Source organism: Callorhinchus milii, unplaced genomic scaffold, assembly GCF_018977255.1.
Source record: "Callorhinchus milii isolate IMCB2004 unplaced genomic scaffold, IMCB_Cmil_1.0 Scaffold18, whole genome shotgun sequence".
NCBI lineage: Eukaryota > Metazoa > Chordata > Chondrichthyes > Chimaeriformes > Callorhinchidae > Callorhinchus > Callorhinchus milii.
The window spans coordinates 1697416-1719505 of record NW_024704759.1 but is presented as its reverse complement, the minus strand read 5'-3'; the positions used below and the strand labels follow the sequence as shown (position 1 = coordinate 1719505).

Genomic DNA, 22090 nt, shown 5'->3' with positions numbered 1-22090 from the left:
CACCACCCACCCACCACCTCCCCTGCAACCCCTACCCCCTGCCCTGCCTCCTCCTTGCGCCCCCCAATAGAACAGCCTGGCCGTGAAGCAGCCCGGGCTTGTATGTGCTGGGGTTACAGTTACGGAGGTAACGGAGGAGAGGGAGAGACAGTGACGGGTGGGGGGTGGGGGGGAAGACATTTTTATTTTTGTTTTTGCAGAGATGTGGAGAGACAGCGGAGGGGAGAAGGGAGGGGAGATGTGGGTGGTGGGGGGGAGTGGGGGGGACAATGGGAGCGATGGGGGAGAGGCAGGAGGGGTAGAGTAGGTGTTGGGGGTGGGGGGGGGGGGAGAAGAGACAGATCTCTGACACAGTACCGGGATGTAAGGATGAGGAGTTGCTGGTGAGACAGGGCTGGATGTGACCCTGAGGACAGTCTGCTCACCAGGGGCCGGGCGGGGTTGGTGGTGATGGGGGTGAGGGGAGGGGGGTGAGAGTAAGGGCGAGGCCGGGGCTCATGTTGCGGCTTTGGGTTGGATGCTCTGCACACGGTTCCAGGAGCCGGGGAGCCAAGAGCTGCCGCCAGAGCCAGTCTTTATCACCGCGCCGTGTTTGGCCTCCGCCGGGAATTCCTTCGGTAGGGTTCGTGCAGCCGCGGTGAGAGCCAGCACACACCCCGCCATGACTGCGGCCCCCAGGCTGAGCAGCGCCGCCCCCGTCAGCCTGGCCACCTCCAGAGCCTCGTTGTACTCGACGGCTTTCTCATCCACCACCACGAACTCCTCCTCCCCGATCCCCTCGATCCTCGGGGGCACCAGGTAACCGGCGGTGACCGTCACCAGGCCAGTCAACAGGAGAAACCCCCCCGTCCACAGCCCCACCTGGGAACACAGGACAACATGTGTGTACGTGAGGCTCAGCGACACGCGACACTTACATACGTGTTATATAGCGCAGGTAAATCCTGTGGGCACAGGATAATGAACTGAACAATAATAATAATAATAATACATACACTTGATACAGCACCTTATCAACTCGTTGAGACGTCTTAAAACGCTTCACAGGATATACTGTACAGTGTAGTGAACTGTGTATTTTGTGGGGGAAAGATTCACTGAGAGCAGAGTGAAATCTTCCTTATCTCTGGCTGTCTGTCTTCTCTTCCTCTCTTTTTTTTTGTCTCTATCTGACTTTCTCTCTCCATGTCGTTCTTTTCCTCACTTTCATTTCCTTTCTCTTTTTGAGGTCGTTGAGACGTCTCCAAGCGCTTCACAGGATACACTGTACAGTGGAATGACTGGGTATTTTGTGGGCAAAACGCAGCAGCCAATTGCTCACAGCGATGTCCCCACAGACGGTCATGGATTGAGCGACCAAATGTTTTTTGGGTGGGGGGGGGGGGCGGCGGCAGGGTAATTATTCTGCCCAAAAAGTGATCCGCCCATCGTCTAAGATCAGCTCCTGCTTTACTTACTGTCAGGTAACCAGTGGGTTATCAGTCCCTCGGTCTTACCTTCCAGGTGAGAGAGCGCCTCCTGCTGGCAGGGAGCTGGATGCTCAGCTCACCGCGGCCCCTGGTCACCGAGCCAGCGCAGTCCTCGTAGAACAGATGAAGGTAGGAGCGGATTCCATAGCGGCGCTCGTCAGCTGACTCCGCCCTGTCCTGAGGTGCACAGAACGCCACACAGCCCGCCATGGAGCCTGAGGGGGTGGGGGCCGGGGGGTGGGGTGGGGTGGGGGGAGTGGTGGGGGGTGGGGGGGGGGGGGTAGCGGGGTAGTGGGGGGGAGGGAAAACAATAATAATACTCCGTGCATTTGACACGGCGCCTCATCACGTCTCGAGACGCCTCAAAGCGCTTCGCAGGATCCACTGTAAAGTGGAGCGACTGTGTGTTTTGTGGGCAAAACGCGACAGACAATTGCGCTCAGCGACGTCCCCCACAAACAGTGAGAATGCTGCCTGCACTGAGCCAGGAAATATGCGCAGGGAAAGCTACCTTAAGACCTTAAGAACCGATCACTTTCTCTCTTTATTCTTTTGCCTCATCACACGTTTCTGAAAATAGCTCAGATGTCCCCGCGGCCTCTGGTTAGCTGCTGCTTAATCCAATTGTCCTTGTTATAAAGCGAGCAAATTTCTTGTGGTTATTACCTTCTACATTTGATTTATTCCTCTCTCTTCCCCCTTCCCAGCCCCCACCCCCCCCCGCCCCGACTCCCACTCCCCCCCCCCCCCCCCCACCGCCCTCCCCCAGGCAGTTCATTACTGAGCCGCCCAACCTTAAACTTGGAGCCATAAATATTCACCATGAGTCACCCGCTGCAAGTCTAACACATCAATTGGTGTCAAATCAGGGGATTACAGGCGTAGTGTCAAACCAAAGGATTGTTATGAATAATAATAATAATTAAATAATAATAGTTATTGTTCCCTTTCCTCAGCTCCGCGCACATTGCATCTCTGGTGCCACAGGATCTGTGATCCTCTGCAGTACGACAATGCACTTGATTTAACATCTCCTCTGAAGGTCGTCGCCCGCGACAATGCAACACTCCACTTAAATCTTCCTGAGCGTCAGCCTGGGACTGTAGAGCTCAAAGTCCCACCGATCTGGGCACACTGCAAACTTCACAGGGCACACTGTAAAGTGTAGTGACTGTGTATTTTGTGGGCGAAACGCGGCAGCCAATTGCGCACAGCAGAGTCCCCACAAACAGTCGTGGATTGAGCGACCGCAATTTTTTTTGTTTGGTGTTTTTTTTTGAGGCATTATTGCCCCCTAGAAAGCGAAAGAGAGACACATAAAGACATAGACACACACGCACACACTTACTACACTTAATTGTTATTATTGTATCATTATTATTAGCAGTAGGTAGGAACCTGGTTGTTAGTCGATTGGCAGATCGCTTTCTGGGGGTAATAATTCCTCCCCATCCACCCCTCGTAAAAAATCTGGTCACTCACTCAATCCACGGCTGTTTGTGGGACACTGCTGTGTGCAATTGACTGCCTCGTTTCGCCCACATAACACACAATCACTTCACAATAGATTCTGTGAAGCCCTTTGACGTGATAAGGCTCTGCATCAAATGCAAAGATTATTATTATTTATTGTAATTATTATTTATTGCTATTATTATTTATTGCTATTATTATTTATTATTATTTTATTATTATTTATTGCTATTTATTGTTATTATTTATTATTACTCATTGTTATTATTATTTATTATCATTATTATTTATTGTTATCATTATTATTGGCCGATGTAAACCTCCACACGGTTTGTGATGTGCTTTTTACGCAGATGAATTTCTGCCCAGGAAAAGGCACATGTTTCTGCACTTACATAATACTGTAATAAATTGATAGCAAGTCACTGTCATTCACATCAGGAACCACAGCCCCTGATGACAACCTCCCCACAGGCTTCACTATTGTGCATTAAATGTCAACAGAAATATCAGCATTGGTCAGGAGGAGGAAGCAAACTGAAGAGAGAGACACACAGACACATAGACATACATACATAGACACACACACACACACACACACACACAGAACCACATTGACATAGATACACACTCACAGACATACAGACACACACACAAAGACAGAGAGCCAGAGAGAGAGAAATACACACACACACACAAGGACAGAGAGAGAGAGAGTGATACAGACACACACACACACAGAACCACATTGACATAGATACACACTCACAGACATACAGACACACACACAAAGACACAGAGCCAGAGAGAGAGAAATACACACACACACAAGGACAGAGAGAGAGAGAGAGAGATACAGACACACACACACACACACATAGACACACACACAGATACACAGACAGACATAGACACACACAAACATGCAGACACATAGACAGACATAAACACACACACACACAGTCACATACACAGACATAGACACACAAACACAGAGACACACATACATAGACTATTATTATTATATAGATACGCACTCACAGAAATACAGACACACACACAAGGACAGAGGGAGAGAGAGAGATACACACACACACACACAAGGACACAGAGTGAGAGAGAGGGAAAGATTCACACACACACTCACACTCAAGGACAGAGCGAGACACACACACACGGAAACAGAATATAATAGTCAGGCATTATTATTAATAATTCCTCAACAGCAAAATTGCATTACAATGTTCTGGAATTTTTTTTCCCCTAAAAAATCAACATTATTTACCCAACGCTTCCTCCCCCCTTCATTCCTTTATGTCTATTGATAGAGAGAGGGGGAGAGAGAGAAAGCGAGAGGGAGAAAGAGAGAGGAGAGAGAAAGAGAAGAGGGGAGATAGAGGGAGGAAGAGAGAGAGAGAGGAGAGAGAGATAGGGAGAGAAGTAGAGGGCAAGAATGAGAGAAAGATGGAGAGAGAGTGAGAGATAGAGGGAGGAAAGAGAATGAGAGAGATAGCGAGAGAGTGAGAGATAGAGGGAGGAAAGAGAATGAGAGAGATGGAGAGAGAGTGAGAGATAGAGGGAGGAAATAGAATGAGAGAGATGGAGAGAGAGTGAGAGATAGAGGGAGGAAAGAGAATGAGAGAGATGGAGAGAGAGTGAGAGATAGAGGGAGGAAAGAGAATGAGAGAGATGGAGAGGAGAGAAGAGATGGAGAGAGAGTGAGAGATAGAGGGAGGAAAGAGAATGAGAGAGATGGAGAGAGAGTGAGAGATAGAGGGAGGAAAGAGAATGAGAGAGATGGAGAGAGAGTGAGAGATAGAGGGAGGAAAGAGAATGAGAGAGATGGAGAGAGAGTGAGAGATAGAGGGAGGAAAGAGAATGAGAGAGATGGTGAGGGAGAGCGAGAGAGAGAGAGAGAGAGGGGAGAGAAATAGTTTTCTTTAGGAAGGAAGACAGAGGTGTGTGTGTGAGGAGGAGGAGGTGGGGATCAGGAATCAATCAAATAATGAAAAGGAAACAGTATAAAAAAAGGGGGAAAAGACGTGATAAGGAGTTTAATGAGAGCAGAAACAGCCTCACAGTCAGAGTCTGGCACTGTACTGAGGTTAAAGGGACTTTGCTTAAAATAACTTATTTAAATAGCTCAAATCTACTTTCCTCTCTCTCTCTCTCTCTCTCTCTCCCCCCTCCCACACACCAAACAAACAAACAAACAAACAAAAAACAACAACAAATAATTCCCAGTGGCGACTGATCATAATTTATTTGCGACCAAACAGGAGAAAAAGATTTTTAAAAAATATTTTGCACATAGATGTGTGGAGAGAGAGAGGGAGAGAGAGAGAGGGGTTTATAGGGACCCACCCCCCCCCCCCCCCCCCCCCACACACACACAGGTACACACAGAGAGAGATACAGACAGTGAGAGGGCATCAGGAGGGGTTTAAAAGAATGAATGAAATGAGTGAATAAGAGAGACACGAAGAGTGGGAGAGAGAGAAAGAGTGGGAGAGAGAGAAAGAATGAGAGAGAGAGAGAAAGAGTGAGAGAGAGAGAGAGAGAGACAGAGACATCTATGTATGTACCTGTTGTTAGAATGACAGCTCAATACTGATTGATTCCATCCAGAGATCGGCTGAGAGATCGGATGAGAGGCTGTTTGTTACTTGCTCCAGTGATGGAGTGAGTGACTGAGTGAGTGATGGAGTGATGGAGTAAGTGAGTGAGTGATGGAGTGAGTGAGTGATGGAGTGAGTGAGTGAGTGATGGAGTGAGTGAGTGAGTGATGGAGTGAGTGAGTGATGGAGTGAGTGAGTGAGTGATTGAGTGAGTGAGTGAGTGATGGAGTGAGTGAGTGAGTGCACACAGCTCTGGACTGATACACTCTCTCCCTCTCTCTCTCTCTCTCTCACACACAGAGCAGCTGATGTCTCTTGGCTCAGCAACACGAATGATCACAGCTGATGAAACGAGACAAGTCTCTCTCTCTCTCTCTCTCTCTTTGGTACGTCCCTCACGCATCTCATGTATAAAAACTAAACACGTGCATCACCGAAACATGGCAATAGATAGTCATCGGCCTCCTGGCCACCAACCCTGAGCTTAACAGGTTTACAATAGAGATAAATGAGAGGGGGTGGGAGAGGGTTGAATATTTTCTGATAATAATATAATAATTCTGAAGACTGTAAAGATTCTAGAGGGGTGAGACAATGTAGATCACCACAGGCTGTTTCAACTAGTCCAGAATAGTTATTTGAGCAAACAACATGAGGGGTACAGCGCATAATAATAATAATAATAATAATCCTTGCATTTGATATAGCGCTTTTCACGTCGGGAGGACGTCCCAAAGCGCTTCACAGAACACACTGTAAAGTGAATTGACTGTGTATTTGTGGGCGAACGCGGCAGCCAATTGCGCACAGCAATGTCCCACAAACAGTCGTGGATTGAAAATGACCAATTTATTATTGTTTTGGGTTTTGGAGGGATTATTATTAGGCTCTGTGTGGAGTAAGGAAACTTGCCCAAGGTTTCGCCCTCTGCCTGGAATTGAACTGAGGTCTCGCACTTGCAAAGCGAGTGCTCTAACCACTGAGCTACAGGACTCCAAACATGGGTAGTTTGGGACATATGTCCAGGAAGGTTGAAGGCAAACTAGATGGACCTTGGTCTTTTTTTCGTCTAGCAATTCTTACGTTCTGCTGGTCTTATGCAGTAATAATAATAATCCTTGCGTTTGATTCAGCGCCTTATCAGGTCGTTGAGACGTCTCAATGCACTTCACAGAATATGTTGCGAAGCAGAGTGACTGTATACTTTGTGGGTAAAACTCGGAGCCAATTGCACATAGGAGTGACCCACAAACAGTTGTGGTTTGAGTGACTTGGTGACCCAATTTTTGTTTGGAGGGTTTATTACCCCCAGAAAGCAATCCGTCAATCAACTAACATCTGGGTTCCTACTCACTGCCAGTTAGACAGAGGCTTGTGGAGTAAGGAAACTTTCCTAAGCTTTCGCCCTGCCCGGGTATCGAATCCGGATCCTCTCTGCTTACGGGTTTAGCTGGTTAGATTCCAGCAGTTAACCCAACGCAAACTCTGGGCTCCCCCTAAGCCTTGGCTCTTGCCAACCTGTGCCTAATACTTACTAGAATTAGGTGAACAGGATGCCTCCTCCAGAGAGAGAGAGAGAGAAAGAGCGCAATCCATTCCAACAATCTATCTCTGCGATTTCCATGTGTAGGTGGGATGCACAGAAATCTCAGTTTGAGTTTGGATACTTGTAAGCACAGTGATGGGTGATGGGGCGGGTTGAGGTTGAGGTTGGGGTTGGGGTTGAGGTTGAGGTTGGAGTTGGGATTGAGGTTGGGATTGGGGTTGAGGTTGGGGTTGGGGTTGAGGTTGAGATTGGGGTTGAGGATGGGGTTGAGGTTGGGGTTGGAGTTGAGGTTGGGGTTGAGGTTGGGGTTGAGGTTGGGGTTGAGGTTGAAGTTGGGGTTGAGGTTAGGGTTGAGGTTAGGTTTGAGGTTGGGGTGGAGTTGGGGTTGAGGATGGGGTTGAGGTTGAGGTTGGGGTTGAGGTTGCGGTTGGGGTTGAGGTTGCGGTTGGGGTTGGGGTTGAGGTTGGGGTTGGGGTTGAGGTTGGGGTTGGGGTTGAGGTTGAGGTTGAGGTTGGGGTTGGGGTTGAGGTTGGGGTTGAGGTTGGGGTTGAGGTTGAGGTTCGGTTGGGGTTGAAGTTGAGGTTGGGGTTGAGGTTGGGGTTGAGGTTGAAGTTGGGGTTGGGGTTGAGGTTAGGGTTGAGGTTAGGTTTGAGGTTGGGGTTGGTGTTGGGGTGGAGTTGGGGTTGAGGATGGGGTTGAGGATGAGGTTGCGGTTGGTGTTGAGGTTGCGGTTGCGGTTGGGGTTGAGGTTGGGGTTGAGGTTGAGGTTGAGGTTGAGGTTGCGGTTGGGGTTGGGGTTGAGGTTGAGGTTGGGGTTGAGGTTGCGGTTGGGGTTGAGGTTGCGGTTGGGGTTGAGGTTGGGGTTGGGGTTGAGGTTGGGGTTGGGGTTGAGGTTGAGGTTGAGGTTGGGGTTGGGGTTGAGGTTGGGGTTGAGGTTGGGGTTGAGGTTGAGGTTGGGTTGGGTTGGGGTTGAAGTTGAGGTTGGGGTTGAGGTTGGGGTTGAGGTTGAAGTTGGGGTTGGGGTTGAGGTTAGGGTTGAGGTTAGGTTTGAGGTTGGGGTTGGTGTTGGGGTGGAGTTGGGGTTGAGGATGGGGTTGAGGATGAGGTTGCGGTTGGGGTTGAGGTTGCGGTTGCGGTTGGGGTTGAGGTTGAGGTTGGGGTTGAGGTTGAGGTTGAGGTTGGGGTTGGGGTTGAGGTTGGGGTTGGGGTTGGGGTTGAGGTTGGGGTTGAGGTTGGGGTTGAGGTTGAAGTTGGGGTTGGGGTTGAGGTTAGGGTTGAGGTTAGGTTTGAGGTTGGGGTTGGTGTTGGGGTGGAGTTGGGGTTGAGGATGGGGTTGAGGATGAGGTTGCGGTTGGGGTTGAGGTTGCGGTTGCGGTTGGGGTTGAGGTTGGGGTTGAGGTTGAGGTTGAGGTTGCGGTTGGGGTTGAGGTTGAGGTTGGGGTTGAGGTTGCGGTTGAGGTTGCGGTTGGGGTTGAGGTTGGGGTTGGGGTTGAGGTTGGGGTTGGGGTTGAGGTTGAGGTTGAGGTTGGGGTTGGGGTTGAGGTTGGGGTTGAGGTTGGGGTTGAGGTTGAGGTTGGGTTGGGTTGGGGTTGAAGTTGAGGTTGGGGTTGAGGTTGGGGTTGAGGTTGAAGTTGGGGTTGGGGTTGAGGTTAGGGTTGAGGTTAGGTTTGAGGTTGGGGTTGGTGTTGGGGTGGAGTTGGGGTTGAGGATGGGGTTGAGGATGAGGTTGCGGTTGGGGTTGAGGTTGCGGTTGCGGTTGGGGTTGAGGTTGAGGTTGGGGTTGGGGTTGAGGTTGAGGTTGAGGTTGGGGTTGGGGTTGAGGTTGGGGTTGGGGTTGAGGTTGGGGTTGGGGTTGGGGTTGAGGTTGGGTTGGGGTTGAAGTTGGGGTTGGGGTTGAGGTTGGGGTTGAGGTTGGGGTTGAGGTTGAGGTTGGGGTTGAGGTTGAGGTTGGGGTTGAGGTTGGGGTTGAGGTTGGGGTTGGGGTTGAGGTTGGGGTTGGGATTAGGGGGGAGTAAACGGACGGACCATGTGACCCAACGCCAATCACACACCATTTCCTCCTCGGTACATGGAAGGTTACAAAGATGGCTGAACGCTGCCCATGGGTTAATCTCTGATAATGTCTGAGGCCATGTGGCCTCGGTGGTGGGCGGGCTTTGGGGGAGGGGGTTTTCGGGAGGTAAACAGCAGCACCTTCCGCTGTTCTTATGATTCTCTGCTCGTGTGAGGCCGAGTGGATAATGCCGGGCAGTTTCCATGACGACCCAACACGAAGTACTCCATGACTCACACCCAATAAGTCTACACAAACACAGTGTGAAATGAATACCAGAGTTTGTCAGCACCGGAGATAGATTCATTCCACGAGCAGGTGGCTGTGCTGTGTGTCAGCTCGCAGCCAGATAGCAGCCCCGCAACCTGGCACTGAGAGCAGGGGCAAACAGAGAGATAATAATAATAATAATAATAATAATCCTTGCATTTGATATAACACCTTATCACTGAGGCGTCTCAAAGCGCTTCAAAGCGCTTGTCAAGCGAATTGACTGTATATTTTGTGGTCGAAACGCGGCAGCCAATTGCGCTCAGCAGCGTCCCCACAAACAGCCGTGGATTGAAGTGACCGATTTATTATTATTTATTTTTGGGGGAGAGATTATTACCCCCAGAAACGTGATCCGCCAATCGACTAACAACCGAGTTCCTACTTACTGCTGGTAAACAGGAGCGTGTGGAGTAAGGAAACTTACCCAACGTTTCTCCCCGCCCGGGAATCGAACCCAGGTTTCTCGCGTGTGAGGCGAGCGCTCTGACCACTGAGCTACAGGACTCCACAAACCAAGGCAGCCGTACAGAGATTCTCCTCATCTTCACTCTCAGCCCTTGCCCGGCTCTCAATCCTCAGCTAATCTTATCTAAGATAGTAATAATAATTTGGTTACTTGATCCATGACTATTTGTTGAGCCATGACTTACCACTTTCAACTCTGGAATCAAAAGGACGTGATTCAAGCCCCAAGATTGTGACTTGGAGCTCACAGTCCAAGCTGACTCTTCTCCACAGCGCCCTCTCCACCGCACTCAACGCCCTTCCCCCCCTCACCTCCCGAACTGCCTCCTATTCCCGATCCCCACCCTGGTTCTCCAGCCACCTCCGCTTGCGTAAGGCCCAGGTGCAGCTGCCAAATGCACTTGGCTCAAATCCGGCCTAACGGGCCCCGCCACATCTGGCTGGACCTTATCAAGACCTACTGCTCCTCTCTCGCCTCGGCCAAATCGTCCTTCTACTCCAGGTTAACCCTGGAAGTGAAGGGCAACCCCAGGCTCCTGTTCTCCATCACCAACCGGCTCCTCCGCCCTCCCAGCCACGCCTCGCAGACTCTTTCCTCTGACTCTCATTGCGAGAAAGTCCTCCTCGACCTCTCCACTGCCTTTGACACCGTGGACCACTCAATCCTCCTCCACCGCCTCTCCTCCCACCTCAACCTTCAAGGCTCTGTCCTTGACTGGTTCAGGTCCTACCTTTCACACCGCATCCACTTCGTCGCAGCAAACGGCTTCTCCTCCAGCCCCCGCACCATCTCGTGTGGTGTTCCTCAGGGCTCTGTCCTTGGTCCCCTCCTCTTCACCCTCTACAAGCTTCCCCTTGGTGACATCATCCACAGACATGGGGTAAATTTCCACGAACTCGCGCTCTAATGCAGCGCTGGGGGGTGTGTGGCATTGTCGGAGGTGCCGTCCTCCAGATGAGATGTTAAACTGAGGTCCCGTCTGTGCCTATTCTGGTGGACGTTAATGATCCCGCGGCGCTATTCGAAAATGGAAGGGAGTTTCTCTCTCTCTCCCGCTCGGTATCCCTGGCCGACAATCCCCCAGATAAAATTGGTCACTCACTCCATGGCTGTCTGTGGGACACTGCTGTGTGCCAACTGGCTGCTGCATTTCGCCCACAAAATACACAGTCACTCCACTTTACAGTGTTCTGTGAAGCGCTTTGAAACATCTCAACAACAACAACCACAAAATGACATGTTTAAAGCGCCTTTCAATTCGGGAGGAAGTCCCAAGACGTCTTGAGTACGTGACCGAGTGCTTGTCATTTTGTTGTTGTTGTTGTTGTTGACTGTCCAGGACAGTGCTGGGGCGGGGGGACGGCAGGGGGAAAGAGCACTGTATTGTTGAGGTGCTGTCCTTCAGATGAGATGCTAAACCCCTCCATTCCTGGACATTAAAGATCCTGCAAGCACTATTGAAAAAAAAGAAAAGGGAGTTTCTCCCTGTGTCCTGGTGATCGACAATCCCCCGGATCAATCAATTGATCGATCAAATCAATCAGCCAATCAATCATATCCCAGTTATTTTGGGGACGTCGATGTGTACAAATTGGCTTTTATGTTTGGCTACAAAATATACAGCAATTACTGTGAAGAGCTTTGACGTGTTTCATTACCGCTGGTGTCATGTCAAATGCAAGGATGAGTAGAAGTATTAATAATATTCAAACAATTCCCGTGAATATTATCACTGGTTATTATCAGGGAGTGATATTAATGTTACTAATTATCAACGTGATGTTGGTTTGGCAATGAAGGAGGCTGCAAGAGGGTTTCGATCGGGACAGTGTTGGATGAACCAGGAAGAGTCTCTCAGGCTCCCCGATATCTTCATTCAGCTCCAGTGACTGAGGATCAGTGGGTCACAAATGAGTCACCTCCTGACTCATCGCTGTTATCACCCCATCTCCTAGCAACCTCCGCGTCTTCACTTCCCAATTTAGCAGCCGTGTGGAAGTTTTGTCAGTTTTCTTTGAAGCTGCTGCTGAGCCCTGAGGGAATGTGGTTCAGTTACAGCGACGGAGACAAAGCGAGGGCCGTCATGACTTTTAGAATGAAAGGTATCGCACACGTCACCGAGAAACTCACACGAGAGACGCCAAGAACGGATCTAAGACGCCGTCGGGTGTGATTGTGACTGTGATCTCGACAAGTTATTAAAAGGAGCAGCTCTGGGCTTCCTCTCTCTTTATTGCACCCCCCCCCCACCACCCCGCACCCTCTCTCTCTCTCTCTCTGGCCGTTTCAGACACATTGCAAATTAGTTATAATAATAATAATCCTCTCATTTGATATAGCGCTTTATCACGTCGTCGAGACATCTCAAAGGGCTTCACAGGATATATTGTAAAGTGTAATTTGTGGGCGAAATGTGGCAGCCAATTGCGCACAGCGACGTCCCACAAACAGTGGTGGATTGAGTGAGCAATTATTATTTTTTTTCGAAGGGATTATTTCCTTTCAATTGAATATGAACTGTAATGTGAATCCATAGCGATAAGGAGGAGAGAGAGAGAGAGAAGGAGCATAAGGCAGGATTGATGGAACACAGCCTGTTTTCCTTTCATTGCTGAATTTTCTTTGATTCTCAAAAGTCTATAACACATTTGACACAGCGCAGTTAATAATCCTTACATTTACGCAGAAACTGCTCACAGCTTAACGTTGTGATGGGGGAATGGTAGATAGGGTTGGTATGTTTCAATGGCATTCATCTAAACACAAAGATCTAGTGATTTTGTGGTCAAATCAGACCAAGATCCATGCATGTCATCTACACATGGCACAGTCCCTGTATCAGAGGTATCAGTGCAAAACAGATTTGAAATGAACTGCATTTACCAAACATGGCCTGAAGGGGACAGCAAAAGACTGCGTTCATTGAGGCTTTGGAAGAGAGAGAGAGAGAGAGATGGGATAGAGACCTTCACTTAGCGCTGTAATATTCCCTAAATTGTACCTCTCTCTCTCTCTCAGTGCGGGAGGGTGGGTGGGTGGGTGGACACAGCAGTGTCCCATAAACAGCCAAGGAGTGTGCGACCAATTTTATTTGGGGGATTGTTGGCCTGGACAGCAGGAGAGAGGGAGAAACTCCCTTCTCTTTTTGAATCGCGCCATGGGATCTTCAACGTTCACCTGAATAGGCTCGGTTTAACGTCTCATCCGAAGGACGGCACCTCCGACAATGCAAAACACCCCCAGGGCTGCACTGGAGCATCAGTTTAGATTAACAACCTTCTGACTCAGAGGCGAGAGCACTAACCGTGGTGCCAGGCTGACACATTTCGAGGCTGGGGGTGAGTCTGCTCGGTATAACGTGTGCTCCAGTGCGATGGAAGGTCGATTAAGTCATTGTGATCTTTGTGGCTGAAAGCAGTAGCTCATAATGTGGGATTGTGTTAAAGAAAAATGCCATTGAATCATTCACAGCCTTATTTATAAACATCTGAAGTCTCCATCCTGTCTGCCACGGGAAACAAGCCTACGTCTGCTGATCTCTGACTCCTCTCGTCTCATCTCTCCCATTCATCTCAGTCTGGCTCACTCACCCTCGCTCTCACCTACGAGCCAGAAGGTTGTGGGTTCAAGCCCCACATCAGGACTTGGAATCATATCATCTAAACTGAGGCTCCATTGTAGCGCTGGGGGGGGGGGGGTGTGGGGGAGGGGTTGCATTGATTGTCGGGGGTGCCGTCCGTCAGATGAGAAGTTAAACTGAGGATGCAGGAGAGAGAAGATTTCACTGACCTTAAGCTCGTCTCACGTCACTCAATTCCGAAGTTTTTAACACCAAGTCCTGAAAATCCCAGAGGCGTGTGTGTGGAGTAAGGAAACTTGCCTAAGGTTTCGTCCACTCACTTGTGAGGCGAAGGCTCTAACCGCTAAGTACAGTTCAGTAATTGTTTAACAACCACTACAATCCCTGTGTGTGACACAGCACTCCTCACAAACACCGCTTCACAGATGATGGTTTGTGACGTGTAATAAAATAGTCCTTGCATTTGACCCAACAGTGCCTGTCGGGTCGAGAGGACATCTCAAAGGGCTTTAAAGTATTCCTGCGGACTCGCCTGGCTCAGGAACCAGACCGTCGCGGAGGCCTGGCTCGATCCCCACATCCCACTGCCAAGCACGTCACCTTGGAGCCAGTTCAGCTCCGAGGAGACTTCCAGTTACGCCTCTCCCCCACCTGCTCCCGCCAAGGAGGACCGTTGACAAATAATAAACAGTGAAAGTTGCAAATGATCAGTGACGTGAACATTTTTAATCATTATTAATAATAATGCCATAATTAAACATCCTTTCCACGAGGCTAACAGAAAACGGGAAGATTTTAATAATTTAACCCAATATTCAGTTATAAATCTCTGAAAATAAATCTATCAAATATATTTACAATGCACTAAACAAAGATATTCTCTAAACAAATTGTCCCTCGAAGCATCGGGGCAGAAAAGGGGGAAAGGAGTTTGTCACTCAGCCTCTTTCGGCTGAGGTAGGTTTAACCCCTTGAGTACTGATCAAGCTTCGGTGACAAAATGTCACCGGTTTCAGTGGGGGTGGGGGGAGCGATACTCAAAATCCCTCCCCTCCCAGGTGTAAGATGTCGGGGTCCTCTAAGGGGGTTCACATGTGGAGGTGCATCCCTTTTCTCTTCCCCCCCCTTGTTTCATTCTCCCGCCCCTCCCCCAAAAATCCAGTGATTCTCAATAGTACAATGAAGTAACAACGCAAAACAATGCAATGAACAATATTGGGGAAATGTTACAAGAAAAAGGCCAGTTTAACATTTTTTTGACAGTCTAGAAGTTCTCTCTCAATTCTGCACAGTATCTGCACAGTCAACACTTGGTATAGCCAAGCAAACAACATTTGATAAAACACAGGCCAAGGTTAAGAGCTAAGATAAACAATATTCATATTTAAGTTGTGAGGGAGCAGGTGTGAGTTAGAGCGAAAACACAGCACTTCTCCCTCCTTAAGTGCCCGAACAGGAATCTAAGAATATCTTACATTCGCAATCTGTATAACCTGGGTATCATTAATCATTAATAATATTAATAGTAATGATAACTATCCTCGCGTTTGATATAGCGCCTTATCACATCGTCGAGACGTCTCAAAGCACGTCACAGATTACACTATAAAGTGGAACGACTGTGTATTTTGTGGGCGAAACGCTGTAGCCAGTTTGCGCACAGCAGCGTCCCACAAACAGCCATGGAGTGAGCGACCAATTTTAGCTGGGGGAGGAAACTCCCTTCGCTTTTCTTATGAGAGGGGAAAAGGGCAGCACATACCTCGAGGGGTTAAGTGAATTTGAATTTTGACAGTAAACTCGAATTTGAAGTCACGTTACCTTGAAGGCAACTTGAGGACATTTCATTTTTTAAAAAAAAACTCGCGGTGCTTAACACGCTTCCCCTCGTCTCCCCCTAAAATGTGAATAATAATAATAACCCTTGCATTTGATATAAACCTTATCACGTTGTTTCATAGAATATAATGTAAAGTGTAAAATGCTGTAAATATATGTGCATATTTAAAAAACACACAAGTTGTGTATATATAGAATTATCCTGGGACTGTGTATTTTGTGGATGAAACACAGCAGCCATTTGCACAGCAGTGTCCCCACAAACAGTCGTGGATTGAGCGACCAAATTATTATTATTGCATGGTAAAGGTACAGTCAGAATAACAACACAGGGACACAATCTACACAGCCTTCTGTTATCTTCCTCGGTCTCCCCCCCCCCCACCCCCCACCCCGAAACATTCGAACAAAAAGGAATTGAGTAACACAGGATTGTAACCTTACAGTGCCTCAGTTGCTTTCTTTTCTTTATATTAACAAAAAGTAATAAAAAAATGAAAATTAAATATTGTATATGTGTGTATATTTAAAAAAAGTTGTATATATATAGTATTATCCCGGGACAGGTGTGCCTTTGTGTGTGTGTGTGTGTCTGTGTGTGTCTGCGTGTGTATATGTGCATTTGTATGTGTGTGCCTGTGTGTGGATATGTGAATTTGTGTGTGTATATGTGCATGTGTGTGTGTCTATGTGTGTATATGTGAATTTGTGTGTGTGTCTGTATGTGCATGTGTGTGTGTCTGTGTGTGTGTGTGTGTGCATTTGTGTGTGTCTGTGTGTATGTGCATTTGTGTGTATCTCTGTGTGTGTGCATTTGTGTGTGTGTGTGTCTGTGTGTGTGTTCATTCAACCTTTTGTGAGTATGACCTGGAATTACCTCAGTGAGTGTCTTTGCCTTTATATGGATTTGCACATCCAGACTAAACTGACCGAATCCTACTGTGTGTGTGGATAATCCACAGACAGTCTACATTGCTAAACGTGTAAAATGCAAAATCCCAAATAGTACGTTCCCCCCCATTCCCCCCCCAGACACAACAATACCAGAGAGATAAGTCACTGAGAGAGAGAGAGAGAGAGAGAAAACAAAGAGATAGTAAGAGAGAGAGAGAGAGAAGGGGGTAGTGACAGCAATAGAAAGAAAGATAGTGACAGAGAGAAGAAAAAGGAGCAACAGACAGACAGACAGACAGACAGAGAGAGAGAGAGTGGCAGAGAGCTACCTGGAGAGTGATGGAGTGATAAAAAGACCTAGAGAGAGAGAGAGAGAGAGAGTAACAAAACCATCCCAGTGCTGATGCCATGCCCTTCCCAGAAACATGGATGTGCACTAGGAATCAAACCCCCCCTCTCCTCTCCTCTCCTCCTTTCCCCCTTTTCACCCCACCCTTCCAGTCTGAGACAGATCTGTCAGTGGTGCTGGATAGCACTAGACAGCTGTGAGCAGCCCAGACACCATGTGTGGTGTGTGTGTGTGTGATAGAGAGCCAGAGATACCCCCAGGAGAATGTTTTGAGGAATAATATGGGGCAATCAATATATTTTTTTGAGGTTCCCTGAATTGCTTTAAACTTTACACTTGAAATAGAGACAAAGAGAGAGAGAGAGAGAGAGAGAGATGCATTCAATCTCTATCCAGTTACATACATCCTGATTTTTTTTCCTTCTCCTACAAATGTTAATTATTATTATTATTATTATTTTTGGTGTGTGTGTGTGTGTGTGGGGATATATATATAGAGAAATTGACATGTTCTGCTGTTACATAGGCTGTTACAAGCGCAAAATCTCTTTGTTTTACGTTTACTGATCTTTTTAAAAAATCCTAGATCTGTTTTTCGAGCATTAAATTACAATATTTGTGAAATAAACATTAACAAATAAATGATATTTGAAAGGGGGAAAAAAAGGAGTTGATTCAACACTTTTGCCCATGAGACTAACATTAATTTTAGACGATTCTCTCTCTCTCTCTCTTTTCTCTCTCTTTCTCTCTCTTCCTCGTTCTCCTTTTTTTTAACCCCTTCAAATATCCCTTTTAAATAGCAGTGCGATCGTACAATTCATTCATTCGTTTTAATAATTTAACCCTAGAAAAAATACAACTGGGGAAAAAAAAAGCTGTAAAAAAAAAAGAAAAAATTCTGTTTTCTGGTCTTTTTTTGTAAAAAAAAATCTGTTTTCTCGTCTTTTTTTGTAAAAAAAATCTTGTTTTCTCGTCTTTTTTTTGTAAAAACAATATAAAAAAGCAGACAAAGTAAAAAAAAATGTCTCTTCCCTCACCCCTCCACTCTCACTCCCCCCTCCCTCTTCCCTTCTCCCTATGCCTATCTCCTTCTTTCTCCCCCCACTCCCTCCCTCTCTCTCTCTCTCCCCCTCTCCCTATGTCTATCTCACTCTTTCTTTCTTTCCCCCTCTCCCCCACTCCCTCCCTCTCCCCCTCTCCCTATGTCTACCTCCCTCTTTCTCCCCCCCCCCAACCCCTCTCCCTCACCCTTTACCCCCATCCATACACACAATCATTGTATCCCAAAGAAATGTATCTAATAAGTAAACACCAGGTCAGAAATACCAGACACGAGCCAATCTCCTGATATCAGTTCATTCACCTCTGGTGTGCAATAATCCGGAAACTCAAAATGTGAAGCTGAGTTGGTCTGGAATGACTCTGGGTCCCTGTCTGGTGGGGAGCAACCCCCAAAGCTCTCCTGCCCAGGGGTCTGAAAGTCAGAGCTAGAGATGATGCCCAATATTGTCTCCTCCAATTCTTCATCTGAGGATGACGAGGATGATGGTGATGGTGAGGATGAGGAGGGCGAGGAAGAGGCCAGTGATGAAGCTAAGGATGTGGTGGTGGAGCTTGGTGAGCTGGAACCCACCTCTGAAGTCCTCCCATCGTTGAGGGGCCACCCATCCTCAGTTGGGTTGGAGCTTTGAGGAAAGCCAAGGTCAAGGCTGGAGGTCTCATAGTCCCCCCCTCTGCTGGGGTCGGGGTCCTGGCACAAGGTGGTGGCAATGTTGCCCAGGGCAGGGCTGGCCTCTCCCGGCTCAATGACAGTTCCTTCCACCTGTTCCAATTCCAACTCCTCGCCATCTTCTCCAACATCTCCCGACTCCGCCAGTTTGAAGGAGGCGACCCCTCGCTTGGACCTCAAACCCCTTTTGCCCTTCTTGGCCAGCAGAGGGACACCTCCTCGCCCCCTGGCCAAGGCTTTGCCCCCGGGTCCCTTGCCCACTTTCTTGCCCAACATCTTGGAGGTGGTCTGGCTCTTGCCCTTTTTCCTTGGGCGATACTTGTAGTCCGGGTAGTCAGTCATGTGCTTGAGTCTCAACCTCTCAGCCTCTTTGATGAAGGGGACTTTCTCATGGTCCAGCAAGGCTTTCCATCTCCTTCCCAGACGCTTGGAGATCTCGGCATTGTGCAAGTCTGGGTTTTGCTCCATGATCTTCCTCCTCTCGATCTGGGACCAGACCATAAAGGCATTCATGGGTCTCTTAATGTGTCCATTGGGGGTTTTGCACCATCCAGGCTCGCCCCTCAGTCCAGTCTCCAACAAGTCCATCTCTGGGTCACTTACATCCACACATTCTGTCACAACCATAGCTGAAAGTTTAATTTTTTTCCCCTTCCCCCACCCCACTATAAAACCACCCGCCACTCTCCCCCGAAAACACACACACACACACACACACACACAATAAATAATATGCAAAAGAAAACTTTAACTCCAAACCCCCCCAAAAAAACACATACACCACGATAAATAAAAACTGCTAAAAGAAAAGTAACAGGAAGAAATAAGAGAGCGAAAGACCCACACAAACTCTTGCCTTGTGGCTGTGTGTGTATGTGTGTGTGCGCGTGTGTGTGCGTGTGGCTTATTTGCACACACAGACACATACACACACAGAGAGAGGTTGCTCTTAACAGAGGCTGATCTACACTGAACAAAAAACCCTGCGCTACTTGCTGTCCTGGCCGTTTGTGCTTTTTTTTGCCCCTGAATTTATTTGACTCAGATCTTGCACAAGGCGAGCCAGACATCTGAAATCCCACCCAGATAATATCTCCATTGGCTGTGTGCATCCTTACAATCTCTCCCACTTCAACCAATCACTCCAGCTCCCAACACACTACAACTCCACACAGCATGCTCCCACTGACAGCCTATGTGTCTAATAATCATCACGGTGAAGTCCTGTAGCTCAGTGGTTAGAGCACTCCCCTCGCAAGTGAGTAGACCTGGGTTCGATTGCCCCGGCCAGGGCGAAACCTTGGGCAAGTTTCCTCACTCCACACACACACACACACACACACACACGCGCGCGCGCACACACACACACACACATGCCTGATAATAATCCCTCAAGAAAAATAATAGATAATAATAAATTGCTCACTTTAATCCACGACTGTTTGTGGGACACTGCTGTGCGCAATTAGCTGCCGCGTTTCGCCCACAAATATACAGTCAATTCACTTTACAGTATATTCTTTGAGACGTCTAGAAGACGTGAAAAGGGTTATAACAAATGCAAGGATTATTATCATTTATTATCATATTCCTTGTATTTGATATACAAGGTGTTCACAAAATCCTGTTACCCCCCACACCTCCCATTTGTTTGTTTTCTTACAACGAATTTTGACAATAATAATAATCCTTGCTTTTGATGTCTCGCCTTATCATGTCGTGGAGACGTTTCAAAGCGCTTCACTGTAAAGTGAATTGACTGTAAATGTCAGGAATGTGTAATGTGTTGGATCAATCTGTATAATCTAAAACATCAGCTGTTTGATCTTGTCCTTCAGATGAGACATTAAACCGAGGTCCTGTTTGTCTTTTCGGGTGGATGTTAAAATTCCCACAGATCTATTGGAAAAGGGAAGAGAGTTTCTCTCTCCCGGTGTCCTGGGCAACAATCGCTCGGGTCATTTTAATCGTTCACTCCATGGATGTTTGTGGTTCACTGCTGTGAGCAATTGTCTACTGCATTTCGCCCACAAAAAAATACTCAATCGCTCCACCTTACAGTATATTTTGTGAAGCGCTTATATCGAGTGTAATGATTATTATTATTTATTGTATTGACGTGCGGCAGGACTGAGAGTCACTCACTGTACGGGTTCCCTTGTCTGCGCTGACAGAGGCTGGAATCTCTGCTTGGCCTCAGTCCCTCTCTCTCGCTCTCTCTCTCTCTCTCATTCTCTTGCAGTTTCAAATATGGCCAGTAGGTGGCAGCAGTGGGTTCTCGGTCACATCCCACCAGCACCTGTTGAGATGACCTTGGGACAAGGAGTGTGTGGGACTGTCACCATTTCCAGCCCTGAGCTGCACAGTGAAGAGCGACTGTGAGATTGTGGCAATCCGGATAGCAGGGTCGAAGTCTGGTGAACCAAAGTTTCTATTGGAGCAAAACCGGTTCGGATTCAATCTTAGAATCAGAGAATCTTACGGCACCGAAGGAGGCCATTCGCTCATTGCGCCTGTGCCGGCTCTTTGGAAGAGCTACTGATTAGTCCCACTCCCCTGCTCTTACCCCACTCCGTAGCCCTGCAAATGTTTCTATTTTAAGTATCTACCCAATATCTTACCCCGTGTAACGCTTCATCCTAAACAGGATATCCAAAGCTTATTCCCAACTATTCCCATCACATTTTGCAGCACTTTAGAGTGTGGAATCTGTGCAATCGGATGTGCTGGATTGTGGAGTCCTGTAGCTCAGTGGTTAGAGCACTCGCTTCGCAAGCGAGAGGACTTGGGTTTGATTCCCAGTCGGGGCAAAACCTTAGGCAAGTTTCCTTACTCCACACACACGCCTCTGTTTACCAGCAGTAAGTAGGAACCCGGTTGTTAGTCGATTGGCGGATTGCTTTCTCAGTCGATCACGCTCTCACCTCTGGGTCAGATGGTTGCAGGTTCAATCAGCTGACTTGGTATCTCTCTCTCTCACTCTCTCACACACACACACACGACACACACACAAACACAACACACCCATGCAACACAAACACGCACCACACACGCATACACACACTCACTGAGAGGGCGAGACAGAGAGATACCAGCACTGAGCGTGGGAGTAAGCCCACTCCCTCCTGAATAACAGCCAACACGATGGAGGGAGGAATGGGTGGGGTGGAGGGAGAGGGAGGGAGGGAGGTATAGGAGGGGAAGATAATGAAAGGACATGTTCTGTGGAGCCTTAGCAGATATCCTTGCTGTTTCCATGTGGGAATGATTATTCCTGAGTCCTTGGAGGAGTTATAAATATAATAAAAACAATACATCTCAAAGCGCTTCACAGGAGATACTTTAAAGTAGATTGACTGTGTATTTTGTTGGCAAAATGTTTATAATAACGAGAATAATATAAGTAATAATAATCCTGGCATTTGATATAGTGCCATATTATGTCTTTTCCCTGTGGAAAGAGAGAGAGAGTCTGATAGAGAGAGAGAGAGAGACTGATAGAGAGACTGAGAAAGAGAGACTGAAAGAGAGACGGAGAGAGAGAGAGAGACTGAGAAAGAGACTCAGAGAAAGACTGAGAAAGACGGAGAGAGAGAGACTGAGAACGAGAGAGACCGAGAGAGAGAAAAAGAGCGCTCTAACAGCCACACATCTCGCTGGTGTTGACCGGTGGATTCTCCTTGTTGTTTGTCCTGTGTGTGGAGGCTGCCCGGAGCAGTCAGACCCTTCGCCTCGTCACCGGGAGAGACCACAGCGAGGCACTGACGCAATTCACCCTCCCCATCTCTCTTTTTCTCT

At 47.8% G+C, this 22090-nt stretch overlaps 2 protein-coding genes across 2 annotated transcripts; both read right to left on the bottom strand.

Annotated features, from left to right (window-relative positions):
* Nucleotides 1-331: 331 nt before the first annotated feature.
* Nucleotides 332-5624, bottom strand: LOC103188629 (neurensin-1). Its single transcript, XM_042341893.1, has 3 exons — nt 5528-5624; nt 1497-1684; nt 332-861 (listed from the first exon to the last, which is right to left on the bottom strand). The coding sequence occupies exons 2-3, from the start codon at nt 1677-1679 to the stop codon at nt 496-498; spliced, it is 549 nt and encodes a 182-aa protein (XP_042197827.1). The 5' UTR covers nt 1680-1684; nt 5528-5624; the 3' UTR covers nt 332-495.
* A 12236-nt stretch (nt 5625-17860) lies between these two features.
* On the bottom strand, nt 17861-18953 carry sox12 (SRY-box transcription factor 12). Its single transcript, XM_007884854.2, has one exon. It carries the CDS (start codon nt 18917-18919, stop codon nt 17861-17863), a length of 1059 nt encoding a protein of 352 aa, XP_007883045.1. The 5' UTR covers nt 18920-18953.
* Nucleotides 18954-22090: the final 3137 nt, after the last annotated feature.

What these genes read in the sequence shown, in the direction of transcription:
- sox12 (XM_007884854.2), bottom strand. Translation starts at nt 18,919, where the DNA reads ATGGTTGTGACAGAATGTGTGGATGTAAGTGACCCAGAGATGGACTTG.
- LOC103188629 (XM_042341893.1), bottom strand. Translation starts at nt 1,679, where the DNA reads ATGGCGGGCTGTGTGGCGTTCTGTGCACCTCAGGACAGGGCGGAGTCA. An exon ending in GGCGCTCTCTCACCTGGAAG is followed by an intron (nt 862 to 1,496) that starts GTAAGACCGAGG and finishes CTGTGTTCCCAG; the next exon opens with GTGGGGCTGTGGACGGGGGG.